This window comes from Amblyomma americanum, chromosome 1, assembly GCF_052857255.1.
Source record: "Amblyomma americanum isolate KBUSLIRL-KWMA chromosome 1, ASM5285725v1, whole genome shotgun sequence".
Classification (NCBI taxonomy): domain Eukaryota; kingdom Metazoa; phylum Arthropoda; class Arachnida; order Ixodida; family Ixodidae; genus Amblyomma; species Amblyomma americanum.
The window spans coordinates 48,608,576-48,624,848 of NC_135497.1; the positions used below are offsets into that span (position 1 = coordinate 48,608,576).

General features: G+C 45.2%; 1 protein-coding gene across 1 annotated transcript; it reads right to left on the reverse strand.

Annotated features, from left to right (window-relative positions):
• Window positions 1-704: 704 nt before the first annotated feature.
• On the reverse strand, window positions 705-15,600 carry LOC144134572 (HEAT repeat-containing protein 1-like). The gene is made up of 5 exons (XM_077667488.1): window positions 15,595-15,600; window positions 14,347-14,475; window positions 13,508-13,745; window positions 5,248-5,293; window positions 705-890 (listed from the first exon to the last, which is right to left on the reverse strand). The coding sequence occupies exons 1-5, from the start codon at window positions 15,598-15,600 to the stop codon at window positions 848-850; spliced, it is 462 nt and encodes a 153-aa protein (XP_077523614.1). The 3' UTR covers window positions 705-847.
• Window positions 15,601-16,273: the final 673 nt, after the last annotated feature.

The window sequence follows — 16,273 nt, forward strand, 5'->3', positions numbered from 1 at the left end:
CAAATTGTCTCCTCTCTTAGGCTCCATTTGTGACCTGCATACTAGGCTTGCAAAAATTATATTCAGCGCTACTATTTATTTCTTGTAAAAAAGAGCAGTTGCAATAACTTTATAGGCCTAGCAACAAAAAAAAACATGTAAGCTTGTAATAAGGGAATAATTACTCATTGGCATCCACCCAAGCGTAGCCATACGGCCCTTAAGTATTTGACCAACATTTAGAGCCTCCTATTGCTTACCGAGTGTAGGGGAACCCTGAGGCACTGCAGCATTTCTGAACTCCCAACTTATCCCACTAGTACGAATTGGGTTCGTACCCCGGTGACCTAAACAATACCCCTTTGAAATATCAAAGTTAAGAGCCACACCAAACCTTGCAGAATTGTGCAGGTAAATGAAAAGTGGCAAGCACATTCTTTTTATCAGAACAGAAGTGGGCAAAGTCATCAGCACAAGATAAAATCGTAATTCCACATTGAGGAACTGAGAAACCAAAAATAAGTGTTTCCAATTATACAGAAATAAAGGGGCTCGAGGTAAAAGGTGTGTGGTTTTAATATGGAAGATAAGCACGTTTTCCCGCCCATTTAACCACGGCTGACACAGTTCAAAACCGCCGGACCCCCGGCCGGACCCCGTGATCGCGCACGCCTACCACGGCGGGCCTTGCTCTGAGGGAACAAAGGATCGACACATTGGTTGACACAAGCAGGCATTTATTGCTAATGAATCGAGGTCGTTAAACTCACCACCAAGGTTACGAGCAAATGTTTACCCACGCTAGGGCAGGGTATACTCCAAGGCCGGACGGGACGAGATGCAGGAGAACGGTCCTTCCCACGAAGCCTCAACCCGCAGGCGGTACGTCTGCTCCCGATAACGTTCTACAGCTGAAAAACACACAAAACGTGTAAACAAGCATTAATACTTGACAAATGACTCAAGATAAGCAATCTCATTTTTTGTCAAGGTAATAGATTCTTCTTCCTTTTTACGTTTTTTGTCGCCTGTTTCCATTTTACATTCTGTAGCGATCCCAATAAAATCCAGTTGAGAGAAAGTGCTCGTTAGTGCCCCCTTTCTTTCATCGCCATCCTTTTTTGCACTATTTTTCCAAAATGCAACTCGGAAATACCTTCCATCCTGCTCTACTCATCCAATTAACCTATACATGCACTACATTACCTTAACCTATAAATTAACCAATATACATCCTACATGTAGCACACTCTTTTTTTGCGCAGTAGCTCTAAAAATTAAAAAGCTTGCCTCGGCTAACGTACATTCAAGAGCATCTAAACTTTTCTTGTGCCATTTCTGAAATTCGATCCCATTGACATTATATTTCTGCAAGAAAAACAAATAATTTTTGGGCGCTGCCATAAGAAAAGCACCATGCATGATGAGAAATGTGATTTTAAAGTCGGTGTCAAATTTTTGAAGCTTTACCACAAGTAACAGGTGGCGAATTTGCATAGTATCCTACATTGCAGAACGGCTCAAAAGTCAGTGTTGAGAAAAATACTATCGCCGATAAAAAGATTCTGAATTGTGGACGTGAAATAAACATTTTATATCGAAAACTATTTTAATTCTTTCAAATTTCTGAAGTTTTGGCATATATGGGTTAAGTGCTAATTGTTTATTTTAAGGTATCACATTTCATGTTAGCACGGTTTTCGGTTTCATCCAAGTTGTAGAATTACTGCATCTGCACAAATAGACCCAGCCACGAGTATATGAAGGGGAAGTCTGATTCCATATGAAAACGAAGGCGCTGCGTGAACACGGCATTGTCTTCCACGGCCTCAGTGTCATTTAAGAGGCAATAATGAAGAATCGTGCGCAGCTAAACCCCCCTCCCCCACTGCTGCTTTGTGCTTCACGCTGTCCAGTGCTGCTACTGTTCACCCCCCTTTTTTCCTTTCCGTTCACTGCTCAGTTGCTGCCTTCCCCTTCTCAGCAGCTTTCTCCACATTCATAGCTAGTTTTTCTTTTTCTGTGCACAGCACACGCATTTCCTCATGGCCTTCAAAAGTTGGCTTCTGCTTGCAATCCTGAGAATGATGGTTAAGCCATTTCAAAGAGCCCCACTGCACTGCAGCCGACTGTTAACCTTGAGATTATGCCGTTGCATGTCTTGTTCCAAGACGTTCTTAATCAGGGGTCTCAAAACACTCTCCCAGTTTCATTTTTTAGTGCCAGCTTCACGAGTCAGATTCACCACCAGACTTAATTTACAAGTGAAATCGGCCAAAAAGTTACGTCCGTAGACGGCCCTCATTCTTTTTTTACTACTACTACTACTGTGTGGAAAGGAAAAAAGGGCCCCTTTACGCAAGTTACCTTCTGGCAGACATCAGCTGCCTTCAAGGGGGCTTAAGGAGCAAGGTGCTGTACAACCCTTTCTCTCGGCAATAGCCTGCTCAACTTGTGTTTCACTTTTGGCACACCTATACAGTAGCCGACGGGTAATTCGGACTCCAATATTTCGGACTTGTAGGATATTTCGGACCTCGATAAGGCCCCGTCAGTCACCCCATAGAAGCACGTACATATTCGTTACGGATATTTCGGACTTCCAAAGTCCGAAGGTTCGATTATTCGGACTAAATTCAGTCGCCTGCTGGCCCAAATCGGCAATCTTATTGGCATTTCGCCGGCAAAAAAAGGCGCCACCATGGATTGAGGTGGATTTACGCTGCAGTTGGATTAGTTTGACATACTTTCGGTACCTCATTGTTGCCAGCGGACGTCGCTGCGATCTCTGACACTTCGAGGGGAAAAAACAACCCAACGACAAAACAGCACGTAGGAGTACGGTGCAGCACTGCTGTAGAGGTGAACTATCATAGCTGTAACCGCAAACGGCAAATCACAACACATGTGGCAGCGACCTCCAGAGTTAGCGAGTGCTCATTTCACAGCATTGACTAGGAACGCACTAGGGTAATAATTGCGATCTCAAATATTGGCTTTTTTATGATACGTAATGGAATGAATAACGTTTAAGTTGTTCTGGATGCATCGATTCTGCGGGTTGACCACCTTGGCACTGAATTCTGGCAAATATGCCCAACACAGGGCTCTGGGTGTACCAGAAGTTCTCATTCATCAAAATTTTTGGTGTTGTCAATTGAATCTTCAGCAATTTTGTTTGCAGTGAGCTACAGGGCCTTCATACACTCAAAATATCCGGTATGCGATGTTTAGTTTTAAAGAAAGCAAGATTGCCCGAGCCAACATTTTCAGGCTGTTTGGTGTTTAACCAGGACGCTGCCTACTGGTTGTACGAGGCTGACCGGCAGTTACTTTACTTTACGAAATGGGCTACACTGCTTACCAGAAAATTCATCCATCAACGTGCATTTGTTGAGTCTAATTTTATACTGAGGCCCTTTTTTTCACTTCGAAAAGAATTATCTCGAAGCATCAATTTTCGCCACATTTGAGCAAAGCTACTTTTTTCCCCCTAAAGCCAACCTTATTAAGACATCAATTTTCACCAAACTTGGCTCTTCTGCACAGGAACCACAAGAAACTCCTAACACCACACACTTAACCTAACAAACATAGGTGGGAGTCTAATGAAGCAGAGTTGTAGAATGAACGCAGGGATTTCGTTTCACAAAATGATTACTGCCAAATCGGGCTTGAAGAGTGGGAGTGTCCAGCAGAAAAAATAACAAGAATAACGAATTGGTAATATGCTACAGTTTGCTTCATTATAAACAGCAAGGAAAGCTGGTCATAATTATACCGATGGGATGGCTCCAACTCTGACAGTAGTAGTAGTAGCAGTGTGAGGCATTTATTCAGCCAAGAGCTACAAGCTGAGTATATTTCTTGTAGATACTCGTAAAAAGAGAAGAGCTGCCAACTGCAGGGCTTCTTTTCAGGGTATTTAAAAATTACCAATAAAAAAAAAAGCTGCCCGAACTAAAATACTGACCTGAGACGTTACTGGCATCATCGTTTCAACTACTATACAAACACAACGACTTCTTACTATAATGCCGTTATGTGTTCAAACCAAAGCTATGACGTTGCATATTCTTTCACCGAATAAGCACGGACTTCTCTAAACACATTACATCAGCAAGCAATATACAGCCAGCATCATGAAACCCATTCGAAACAGCAAGTGCACTAAGATAAACAACCCGGGGCATTTGCCCGCAGAGTGGATGCTTGGGCCATTTTATCTGTTTCCCAGATTCTTCTTACATACAATACAGAAAGAAACTAGATAGTTGTAACCAAGCAAGCAAGGACTACTTAACCACTACTTCTGCCAAATTCACCGTTCACACAATGCTGTTACTGACCAGTGCCCAAAGCTGTCCCATGTAGCAACTTTAGTGTTACAAATAAATAAATAAGCAACGCTGTTACTCAATGAATAAGCCTGCCCTGTTTCTTAATGAACCAGCAAAATGAGCTCTCGCTAACACCAAAGGTCGGTGCCGCATGAGTTGTGATTTACCACTTGCGGTTATGGCTGTGATAGTTCACCACTCCAGCAGTTGTACCGTACTCCGATGTGCTGTTTGGTCATCGTGCTGTTTTTCCCCGCACTCTTCTGTCGTCATGCTGTTTTTTCGGTTTGCTGTTTTGTCACTGTGCCGTTTTTTCTGGCATGCTGTTTTGATGCGTGCTGTATTTTCCCAGAGCTGCTTTGTCACCATGCTGTTTTTTCCCTGTGCCGTTTTGTTGCTGCATCCTTTCTTTCCCTGCGCTGTTTTTTCGTGTCCCAGGCAAGCATCACCAGCCAGTGAAGAGACACCAAACTCCAACATCTAATGAATGGTACCAAAAGCCCCAAAGTAGCATTAGGACATGAAATGCACTGCCATGCTGCAAACATGTGCTTAATACTTAATACACATACATAACTAGGTACAACCACTACCGATCACTTTACATATGAGCAAGATTAGATTAACAATAACGAAATGTACAAGATGGAACTGTTTGCGTTGCAAACAGACCACACAAAAAGAAAAACTATGCTAGCAGACTACATTCCAGAATAACAAGCCGTGCCAAGCATGCTTACAATCACAACACCCAAATGATAAAACTCTTGTATCGTCTGACGTACCCTTCAAGTCATCATAACCTCTGAACCCATATGCAATAAATCAATGCTGAACACTAAAGATTCACTGGTACACCAATAAACCCATCAGAAAGAGATTACGAATTTCTATGAAACTTTGAAAGACAGATAAAGCAGCACCTTACCATGAGCACCTCAGGGTCAGTCTGAATTTCATTCTTCCACTCATATCTGCAAGAGAACATTTATTTTTTATTTAGTAACAAATACTAAAATCTCATGACATGGGGACATTGCGGGAGTGGGTACAGAAATTTTGACATAAAACACAACATAAACATAAGAAAGTATGTACACGATTAGGTAATTCTCACACAAACTAATTGCCAAGCAGTTGATGTAGCATGCCATCAAAATTGTTGTGTAATTAAACTGCAAAGGCAAAAGAACACGGGAGAAATAAATTTCCTGGTTGATAATCTTGTGAAGAAGGATAATGCGTTCACAAATGCGTTGTGAATTTCAGCAAGGAAGCTTATACTAATACAGAGAGACAGACACAGCAGCTTTTGTGGTCCTTGCTGTGTGCCATTTATGCACATACGAGAGTTCTTACCACCGTTTCAGTAACCAATGTCGTTTTGGCCGCAGCTCATATCCCGAAAGTTGCCACCACCACCGTAGCACCCAGAGAGCAATCGTTACAACAGTTTTCCTTTCCACCAACACAAGCTATTGCAACATTATGTAAACCTATTCAGTAAGATATCCATCAATATAAAACCAACTGCAGATTTTGTACAGTTATCACAGCGCTCTTAAAGGCACAAACTCCTGACTGAGCACACTACAAGCTCAGAAATAAGCTTTCTCAACCAAGAACACCACTCACATGTGCCAGGAAAGTGTGTGGGCATTTGTGGATTTAAAAAGTGACAGCATGCAGAACAGTTTTATGCAAAGGGGTGCCTGTGGAGAGAGCAAAGCAGCAGAATAAACGAGAAAAAAGGAGTAAGGAAGATTACTGTGAAATTTAAGGAGCATATACGGAAATATTCAACAGTGCTGTAGACATCACCGGCCCCCATTCTTTCTTTTTGGATGGTTATTTCTGAAAAACCGTGAAAAGATTCGGTGCAAAGGTGAACTTGGTTGCTGACACCACGCTGTGATAATATTTGAAGCAGTAGTGCATTTAGATTGCATTATTTTATTGACTGTGTTGATTGTTTTATTGTATCGGCCTGCGTTTAGCTCAATTTGATGCTTGAACCCACTACTATGTTGGTTTGGATTGAACCGACAATATGTAGAAATACAGTTGAGCCCACTTATAACAGAGCTGACGGTCATGCGCATTCCGTTCTTTAGATCCCATGTTCGCAGTAAGTGGACTTTCCGTATAACAGCCAAGAATAATTAGTCTGCCAAAAGCAGCAGTTCTTTTTTAAAAACTGCGTTATGCGCGCCTACTTGTTCAAAGCTGTCCCTTCAGCAACTTTTTCCAGGCTCTCCAGGGTGGTCATCTTCTCTTCGCCTAGACCACTGCTGCCAGAAATCAGCTCTAGGGACAGCATATTGTAGCATGCAGCGTTGTGCCCGGCTCCAGAAGACGACATAACCCAGCATGCCCGGCAGGCGCGCACAGATCGGATCTCGGCACTGCACCTTCTCCGCTTGCCGGTGGCTGCGCTCCCACCTGGCTGAACGAGTCCTCTTAATAAATATGTGGACTCCAGACACCTTCGGCTTGTGTGCCATATGATATTCGTGGTTGAAGCACCCATGGTAGCTGGTGGCAGATGAGCCAGATTTACCAGAATCCTAGTGGTAGAGGAGTGCTCGTCCTATAGACGTTCAGAGGCTTCGTCAGAGTACGCAGCTTTGCGATGATGTTGCCTGCAGGAATGCAGTCATCCATAGAAACATGAGGCCAGCTATACATCAACAGCGCATTGCCACAAATCTACATGCGTCTGATCATAAGTGTTTTTAAGCGCTTCATCCATCCTTCCTAGGTCCATGCAGTGACGGAAGTAGTGCAGCGTTCGTGGCACACAATGTATCAGCTACATTGTCCACTGTCTGACGCTGCCTGCACGTAGCAACAGCATAAGAAATGGAGCCGAATGGGCAGGAGACGCATATCATGTGACCAGCATGGCCAGCAAGGCATTCAAACTTCTGAAATTGGTGCGGTTAGTTGATCCGCGGCCATGGGCAGTAGCTTCACTTGCAACAATTCCTTTGTCTCGCGTTCACCGTGCTCTCGCTTCTACTTGAGATGCTTTGCCCATCCAGCAAACATGCAAGCAAGAAGGGTTTTCTGGCGGGCTAGTTGGTGCTTCTTGGTCATGATTAAACTGCATGAAAGAACGGGGACAGACACAAGAAACACGTACACACACAAAGCTGGAAGTCTGCACTCTGTGTGTGTACGTGTTTTTTGTCTGTCCCCATTCTTCCGTGCAGTATAATCATGAACGCAAGCAATGGTTGCCCTTGTAGGCTGTTGGTGCAAGCTTGGATGATGGTTACTTGCTGTACCAATGGCTCCTTTTTATTGCTTTTTTGGGCCGACATGCTATTTCTGAGGCACTGTCGAGAGATGAGAGATCTTCTTCGATCTCTGCTTGCTGGAAGTACGACCTCAACTTCGGGGAGGAGAGTTCACAATAACCGAGCGATAAGGCCAAAGTTGTTCATTGTACAGTTGAACATTGTTATAACAAACACTGATATAGCGAATTATCGGTTATAGCGAACTAAATTCGAACTTTGGTAGGCCACGCTTCATTTTTACGACATTTACTGTTTTATAATAAAACTGCAAAAGCGAGATGCGCCGTGATATTGGCTGTGACAAAGAAATATTTGGGTTACGCGAGGCTCAAAACGATAAAGGTAGCATAAAAAAAGAAAATAAATATTGGAAGCCAATTCACAAGCACACTTTTTTTTTATCGTTTCAAAAGGTTGCAGAAAGTTTGGCGGCCTGGCACATAAATTGCACGTTTTACTCATCGTGCCACCTATGAACAGAGTGCAAAAACTGAGAGCTCATATGACGACAAAGGGCCGAAGGGCGGCGCCACTTGTCCAGCGGTGAAGGCAAGCACAGCAACACTGGCAACGAAGCGGAAGGTGGTCTCGCTCGAGAAAAAACTGCAGATATTGAGAGCTGTGGACAGTGTCCGCAAGAAAAAGGGTGTTGCAGTGGAGTTCAGCCTTCCCCCAAGTACCTTATCCACCATTTTGGCCGTAAGAAAGAAGATTGAAGGCAACACCAAGGACGCTACAAATGCTGACCGTAAGCGAGTTAGGCCTTGCCATCACCCGGACGTGGATGTGGCTTTGCTTTCATGGCTTAAAGACATAAGGGCACGAAACTTGCCAGTGTTGCGAGCACTTCCTCAAACTGAGGTCAACAGCGTGGCCTGAGCACTAGGGCATGACGATTTCCATGCAAGCAGCGGTTGGCTGCAACGTTTTAAAGATGATGATGATGATGATGATGGATTTTTATGGCGCAAGGGCATCTATGGCCAAAGAGCGCCATGGCACAAGGTATTTTTTCAAATTCTCAAGGTGGGGTCGAAGACTCATTTCCCAAGCATTTCACCCTAAATAAGCCGAGCACCAGACCAGGGGAAAGCTTGTACCCATTGTATCACCGGTGGGTACCCGGCGGCACTGGGGATCGAACCCCGCACCTCCCGCATGCGAGGCGGATGCTCAACCACTTGGCCACCGCTGCGGTGACGTTTTAAAGACAGACACGAGATCGCATGCCAGATATTGTCTGGCGAAGAGTCTGCTCTCGATGTGGAGACATGTGAAAAGTGGCTAGAGAACTTCCGGCCTCTGCTCCAGGAATACGACGAGTGCAACGTGTACAACGTCGACGAAACCGGCGTTTTTCACGTTGTTGCCAGAGCGGTCACTGGCAGTAAAAAACGAAACCTGCCATCGAGGCAAAAAGAACAAAGACCGGGTGACGGTTGTCGTTGCCGTGAACATGGACGGCTCAGACAAAAGACGACTCACCGTTATCGGCAAGTCTGCACGTCCGAGGTGCCTGAAGGGTGCCCGTAATTTGCAGGTTGCTTACTTGTCTAACAAAAAAGCCTGGATGATGGCCAAGCTTTTCGAAGGCTGGTTCACAGCTTTCGACCAGGACATGGAGAGGCAGCACAGGATAGGTCCTGTTGCTCTGGACAACTGTTCGGCGCACAAAGTCTTGATCGTGCTGAAGGCAGTTCATTTGGTGTTCCTGCCACCAAACGCAACTTCTGCTTTGCAACCAATGGACAAGGGCATTATCCGTTCGCTCAAGTGCAATTACCAGAAGCGTTTGGTGATGCAAATGGTTTTTGATATCTATCGACGCTGATTAACAACCATCAACATCAAGACGACACTTGAAATGTTGTATGGATCACGGAATGAGGTGAGGCAGTCAACAATAAGGAACTGTTTCGCGGATGCCAGTTTTATTTTGCCTGCCATAGAAGACAAAGTTCAGCCTAAAAACCTGGTAGAGCTGGACAGAACTTGGAATCGACTGGCACTTCCAGGCATCGCATTTGACGATTTCGTTTCGGCTGATGAGAACTTGGCCCTGGCACCTGAGCTGACAAATCAAGAAATTGTGGATCGCGTTGTGGTCCACGCGGATAACAGCAGCAGCGATAGCGGAGGTGACAGTGAACGTGATGGACCATCGATAAGCAGTGCTGATGCCATGGACATGGCCAGGAGGCTGAAAGGCTATTTAGAAAAACTGCGGACAACCAAAACTGCTGAAGTAGAAAAGGCCCTCTTGTGCTTGGGCACTGTAGAAAACTTTATTCTGCTCAGTGCTGTGAAGTGAAAAGCCACCAGACGAAGACCAGATCCTTCTTCAAATAAACGAACGCATACCTGTTTTGTCGAACAAACTTTGTTTTTTTGTAATTCGACTTTCCCATACTCCGGTCTATTTTATTTGAAATGCCACAATCCACAAGGAGAGAGGTAAGGATTACCTCGTTTATAGAGGGTTCGAAGCCCAGAATGGATTTTAGTATTTAGAACATTTTGCGCGAGTCAAATTGTAGATTTGTCAGAGGCGATATTTATGTATACAGTTACAACGAATATCGGACATAACGAACTAATTTACGGTCCTGATGCTACTTCGTTATAACGAGGTTCAACTGTCTCTGAGACGAACTGCCACTGTCCTAATGCATATTTTGACAGTAGCAATGCACTCGTTTTTAATAAGCGAGCACTCATTATATCTGAGCCGTTATAACTGAGCATGACTGTAAATAAATATCAAATGTTTACAATAGCTGTGCCCAATGCACATGCCAAGTCGGATTAGCTACACTGTACCATACACAAAAAAATTTCTGGCTACATGCCTGCCGTGTAGTGCTGGGATGCGCTGTCCTGGACAATGACGACGAGGCCGTGATTTCAATGAGCGTGCTGGTGATAGATGTGGATTACAGCTATGCGTCCCTTTCCTGGTGAGCAACCTCTTATTCACTTCTTGCCTTGTGTTTGTATACAGTTGTGAAGGAAGGCTAAATACCCTTACAGCTGTTGAGCACATCACACAGCAAGAATTCATTTGCTTTTCTTAAGTCAACGAAAAGCATTGTTCTCCACTAAAACGAGAAACTGACAATAAAGGGGCATTAGGCAATAATAAATCAGTTGGTCTGCTGTGGTATGAGGCACTTAGCATCCTGCATCACGCTTTAAGGGGGGAGACAGCTCTTGGAGGCAAAAAAATCACGAAAAAAAACGATTTTTCAAAAACGGAATTTTCGAAATCTGCAGCCGTTTCTTTACCAGCCTGTGAATTTTAAAATCTCCAGAGCCAATATTTGAGCTGTAAAATGAGTAGAAAACTTGCATCCGAGCTCTCTCTCGGCAGATCTTCGCTCAACAACAGGGCTTCTTCCGCGATATGCTTTATCGTTTCACTGCAGCGATCGGTGCCATCTTGGTCTCATTTGGAAGAGCTGCTTTTCGCTTTGAATTTCGCGCAGTTGCTCTCTTTTATGCTTATTGGATGAGAGAGAAAATGCCGCCAAAAAGCAGTTGCAATGCGCAATGCTATTCGCTAGTCGGTGCACGTGACTGAAGGCTGCTATCTAATTGGCTGAAGGGCTTCGTGTCGTATGCTGGAAGCATTCGTTGAGCGCAAGCGGTAGCCATCTTGTCAAGGTGTGTTCGCTAGTGTGTCTCGCAAAGATGTCAACGCCGGCGCCAAAGTTTGGCACGACTCACAGAAACGGGAAAAAGAGGAAAAAAATCGCTCGTTAGCAACCTGAAAAAGAGTGCCACGGTCACCTCGAGCAACCGCAAGCCCTGTGGATACGCCTCCGCCAGCGGATCGGGAGGTGCCGACCGAGCTAGGCCTAACTGCGGCGCCGGTCGCGGAAGCCTCATCGGGCAGCGGTCGTGTTCGTCATGATACCCCAATGCTGCAACCTTGTGAGATTGAAGAAAAGGGCAAGAAAGCTCAGGAGGAACTTCAGCAGACGGCATCAGCAGCAGCAACAGAGCGCAAGGCAGCGTTCTTCAGTGGAATGGGAGACTCCGCAACTGCCCCACTCGGCGACAGCTTCTCCATCGTCAGGTTGCATTTGGTGAACGAGATGCTGGCATCAGTGAAGTGCAAAGTATGCAATGGCGACGTGACGACTGAAAAATCCGACAGAGAGTACGGCCTCGCCACCAAACCGACCCTGACATGTGGGAACTGTGGCGACATCTCATCGCAATGGAGTTCGCCGCGTGTGGAGACCGACCGGACAGTGAGCCCGTTCGTGGTGAACATCCTCGCCGCGCCCGCAATGCAGTCAACGGGAAACCAGCGTGCCGCATTGAATGACATATTTTCGGTGATGAATATATCCCACTGCAGTCTGCATTCAAAAACTTGGCAGAAATACGTCAAAAAAGTTGACGCCCGTGGTGGACCATGCGGCTCAAATTGACTTCCGAATGTGCGCGATCAGTTCGAGAAGTTCACACGGAGTTGAATCTGCAGAAAATCTGCAGTGCACACTGAAAAAGCGCCATTTTAATCACTCTGGTCAGACACCCTACATCCCAGGAGGCTATTACGTGTCTGCTAGTGCCAGTTTGTGAATAAAATTGAAGTACTTTGCCATAAACAACACTTCGTTTGATTTTGCTGTTTTTCTCAAAATGGAAATTTTGGACTCATAGCAAATCCTAAACTTCCTAAACTAACATATCTCGGCGTCTATGGCAGATAGAAACACAATTCCTTTTTTAGCACGTAGCCATATGTGTAGACTAGGCAATGTTGGGAGCAGAATTTGTAATTATTGTTCAGAAATTTTTTAATTTGCTCAAGTTTTTGACTGCAAGTTAGGCATTTTTCGTAGTTTGAGTTTCAATGTCTTTAAAAACTACCTATGGTGGTAAAATTAAAAAACTGTTTCCAACATTTCATCCCTTTCTGTTTCAAGAACCTAACCAAGTCCTATTTATGAACGTTTATAATGTGCTTTTTCTCTTAATTATTCTTATTAATGAGAGCATGTTAATTCAGTGTACCTCAGGAACTAATCAGCCTATCCTGATACCAATGACATTTTTGGAATCAGCACGAAAAACTAGTCAAGGTGGTTTCAGTTCATAAAATTTAGTGCAGAAACAAAAAATTTTTCTTTAAGAGCAGTCTCCCCATTGAATAATCAGGAAACCCCCCTCATCGGATCTGCTCTGCAGAAACAGACGTCCATCACGGACTTTTTCGCAAAGAAAAAATTTACTGTTTTGACAAGCAACTGTCTTTAAAGCTGTGTTCCACTTACTACGAACTTCGGGATATAACGAACTGACGCCGCGTGGCGCTCATGTTCATTATAAGCGGGCTCGACTGTATTGAAGCCCGAATTACCCATCGGCTACTGTACATCAAAGACGCTTGCAAGTGCTCAAGTAAACGTTTTCAGAAATATCGCTTATGACTAAACTCTGCACCCCCTCATGTTTTTGCTGACAGTTCTAATGTTAGGTAGCTTCCGAATATTTTCTTTAAGCAGACATGACAGACAAGACAGATTTCGGTGAGAGGGAGAAGAGTGTCTTTTACGTTTTTAAGCCCCTAAAGAAATGAAACCAGGCCCATCCCAAGCTGCGTCACTTTTCCACTACAGGTGCGAATATTGAACGAGTACATGTGTCTTTTTTTGCACATACGCACATTGTCTAAGTGGAAAGCGAGGTATCCAGGTGGGAAGCGCAAGACAGGTTTTCCAGCTGATCAGCACACCGACGGCATTGACCCCACCAGTCCTTTTACATATGGCATCAAGACTGCCAGAACTGAGACCCTGTTAATTAAGGTGTTGAGCAGGCAAAGGCATGACAGCATGAGGAAAACTTAAGGTGCCAAGAAGTACCAACATCTGACAAAAGTCACCTCGTCCACGTCCGTGCCACCCATCTTGGTGACTTGGTGCTCTGCCATCTGGGCAGCTAGGATCCAGAGGTGATCCCCAGCGCCAAGGGTTGTGGCTAGCTTGGCAAACAGTGACAGCCACCAGTGCTCAGGAATGTCCGGAAATGGGCCCACAAACACTCGCGTCACCGATGCCACTGCGCTCTCTGCGGCCTCAGCTGACTTGCTCTCTCCAGTGCAGGCCTGCACAGGCAAGATGGCACAATGATTACATAAATACTCACAAGGTAGAGCTACCTGCCACAGTAAAATACTCGACGCAGGCACCACCTCATTCATATGCAGATCTACTTGAAGTGGGTTGCGTGCTATGGCATGTTTTAAAAATGATTTCATGACACGGTCTATATCAGTGCAAAAGCTGACATTGCTATTGCAGAGATGGTTAAATGCTCTGAAGTGGAAGTGTCTATAAACAAATGAGTTAGGCCTTCATCACTATGGGACAATCATTAGCACAACTTTGGCCTCACATCAAACTTTAACACAGAGGCCACTTTAGTTTCTGCCGACGAGCATAGTCCCACATATGACACCACAATGTCCACACAAATTTTATTACTACAGCATTCGACTTCACTAGCTGCCGACCAAGGTTACTAAAGCCCAACATGCCTGAACAAATTCAAAGTGAAGTAAGGTTATTGATATGCTATGCAAGCAGTGTCGACAAGAGCACAGTTGACAGAAAACATCAAGTGCATCCATTCTGGGACTAATCAACCTATTCGCACGAATCAGCTGTTTCAAGCCAGAGAGTCCCAAGTGGTGAGCGATGACCTACTTGCAGCAGGGCGGGCATGACAGTCTTGACGGTCGGCATGACCGTCTGGAAGCTGCAGTTGTCGACCTGCCACAGAAGGCTGGCCCCCTTGTAGGTGAACACTGAGGTCACGTTGTGCAGAACCTCTTCCTGTGGGTGCACCAGCAAGGCATATCATTGCTCAGACATCATAACCAGGGGCATGCAAATACTAATTTCTTTTTATGAATCAAATACAAATAGAAGAAGAAAAAGTCTTCAAATATAGCAAATTTTTCAGCGCGAAAAAATTTTAAGAAAAGTAATACCATATTTACTCGAATGTTACGCGACTTTACAAGCTGCTCAGCAGGAAAAAATGAAACCACGAATGTAACGCCAGGCTTAATGACGCAAAACAAAGTACCTTTAATAGACATCGTGGCCAACATGTTTATTCATATTCCTTGCTTTCGGAGGCCGAGTTCTCGGAAACAGAGTCCTCCTTTTCGCTATCGATGTCTCCTGGTAACTTCTGCCTTATCGATGTTATTCACCGCAAGAAAGAATCCATTCCTCTTCATGAATGTTTGGGCCCACCCAAGAGATGCTCTGAACCTCCCATTTCCCGAGCAACATTAACTTTTCAACGGATCAGCTCAACACTGACCCCATGAGACAGCTGCGCTGCTGGCTAATAAAGTACGCCACTTTTTTCTCTAGCTCGACGTGATGGCCGTGGTGAGGCCCACGAAATCCTTTGCACTTGGGCTCACATTTAAAAAGCCCCTCCCGCTGCAGCCGACCTCCGCGGATGGTTGACTCATTGAGGTCAAGTCTTCGAGCGGGTTTCGTAAATTATTCTCATGCGAGACGCAACTTCTATGCTTTACACAGGATCTTAATTTCATTCTTGACCGAGGTTCCATAGCTGACTGTATACAGTAGCCGACGGGTAATTCGGACTTGTAGGATATTTCGGACTTCGATGAGGCACCGTCAGTCGCCCCATAGAAGCGCATACATAATCGCGACGGATATTTCGGACTTCAAAAGTCCGAAAGTTCGATTTTTCGGACTAATTTCAGTCGCCTGCGGGCAAAAGTCAGCCATCTTATCAACTTTTCGGCGGCGCAAAAGGCGCCATCTTAGATTGAGGTGGATTTATGCTGCAGTTGGCTTGGCTTGACACACTTTCGGAACCTCATTGTTGCCAGTAGAGGTCCCTGCGATCTCTGACACTTCGAGGTGGCAGCCGGATTGTCATCGCCGCCTACTTGCGTTTGTCACCGACATCGTCGCGGGCAGTTATCGCTTGTCCGATGCATTGAAAATTGGTTGTTGGGAAGGAAATTGTGCAGGAGCTATCTCACATCTCGGTAGGAAAGGGTAAAGGAGGGACTAAGAGAAGAAAGGAAAAAAAGAGGTGCCATAATGGAGGACTCCGGAATAATTTCGGCCACCTGGGGATCTTGAACGTGGACTGACATCACACAGCACACGGGCGCCTTTGCGTTTCGCCTCCATTGAAACGTGCCCACCACGGTCGGGTTCCAACGCACCCCCGGATCAGTAGCCGAGCGCCCTAACCACTGAGCCACCGCGGCATGTCTCATACGTTCACCATTCGCCGTTTCGTCACTTGGGTTTTTCTGACCGCGTTGACCGAGTGACGCTCAGTCTTCACGAAGTTACATCTGTTCACCGTTTTGTGATTGTGAACGGCGGTTTCGCCGCTTTGAAAGAAAAGTGCCTTATCTTTGCGTGTGTTTAACGAGCGATGTGGTGCACACTCGGATTGTGGACAACATGGCCCCACCAGGTCCGTTAAAGAAGTGTGGGAAGTATTCCAACTAAATGCGGTGACCTTGCTGCCTAGCGTGTACTGTGAAAGCACAACCTTGGCGCAAATACGGGTGCAAATCGTCGCCAGCAAGAGAAATTTGCCGCAAGGTAAAATCAGCGACAT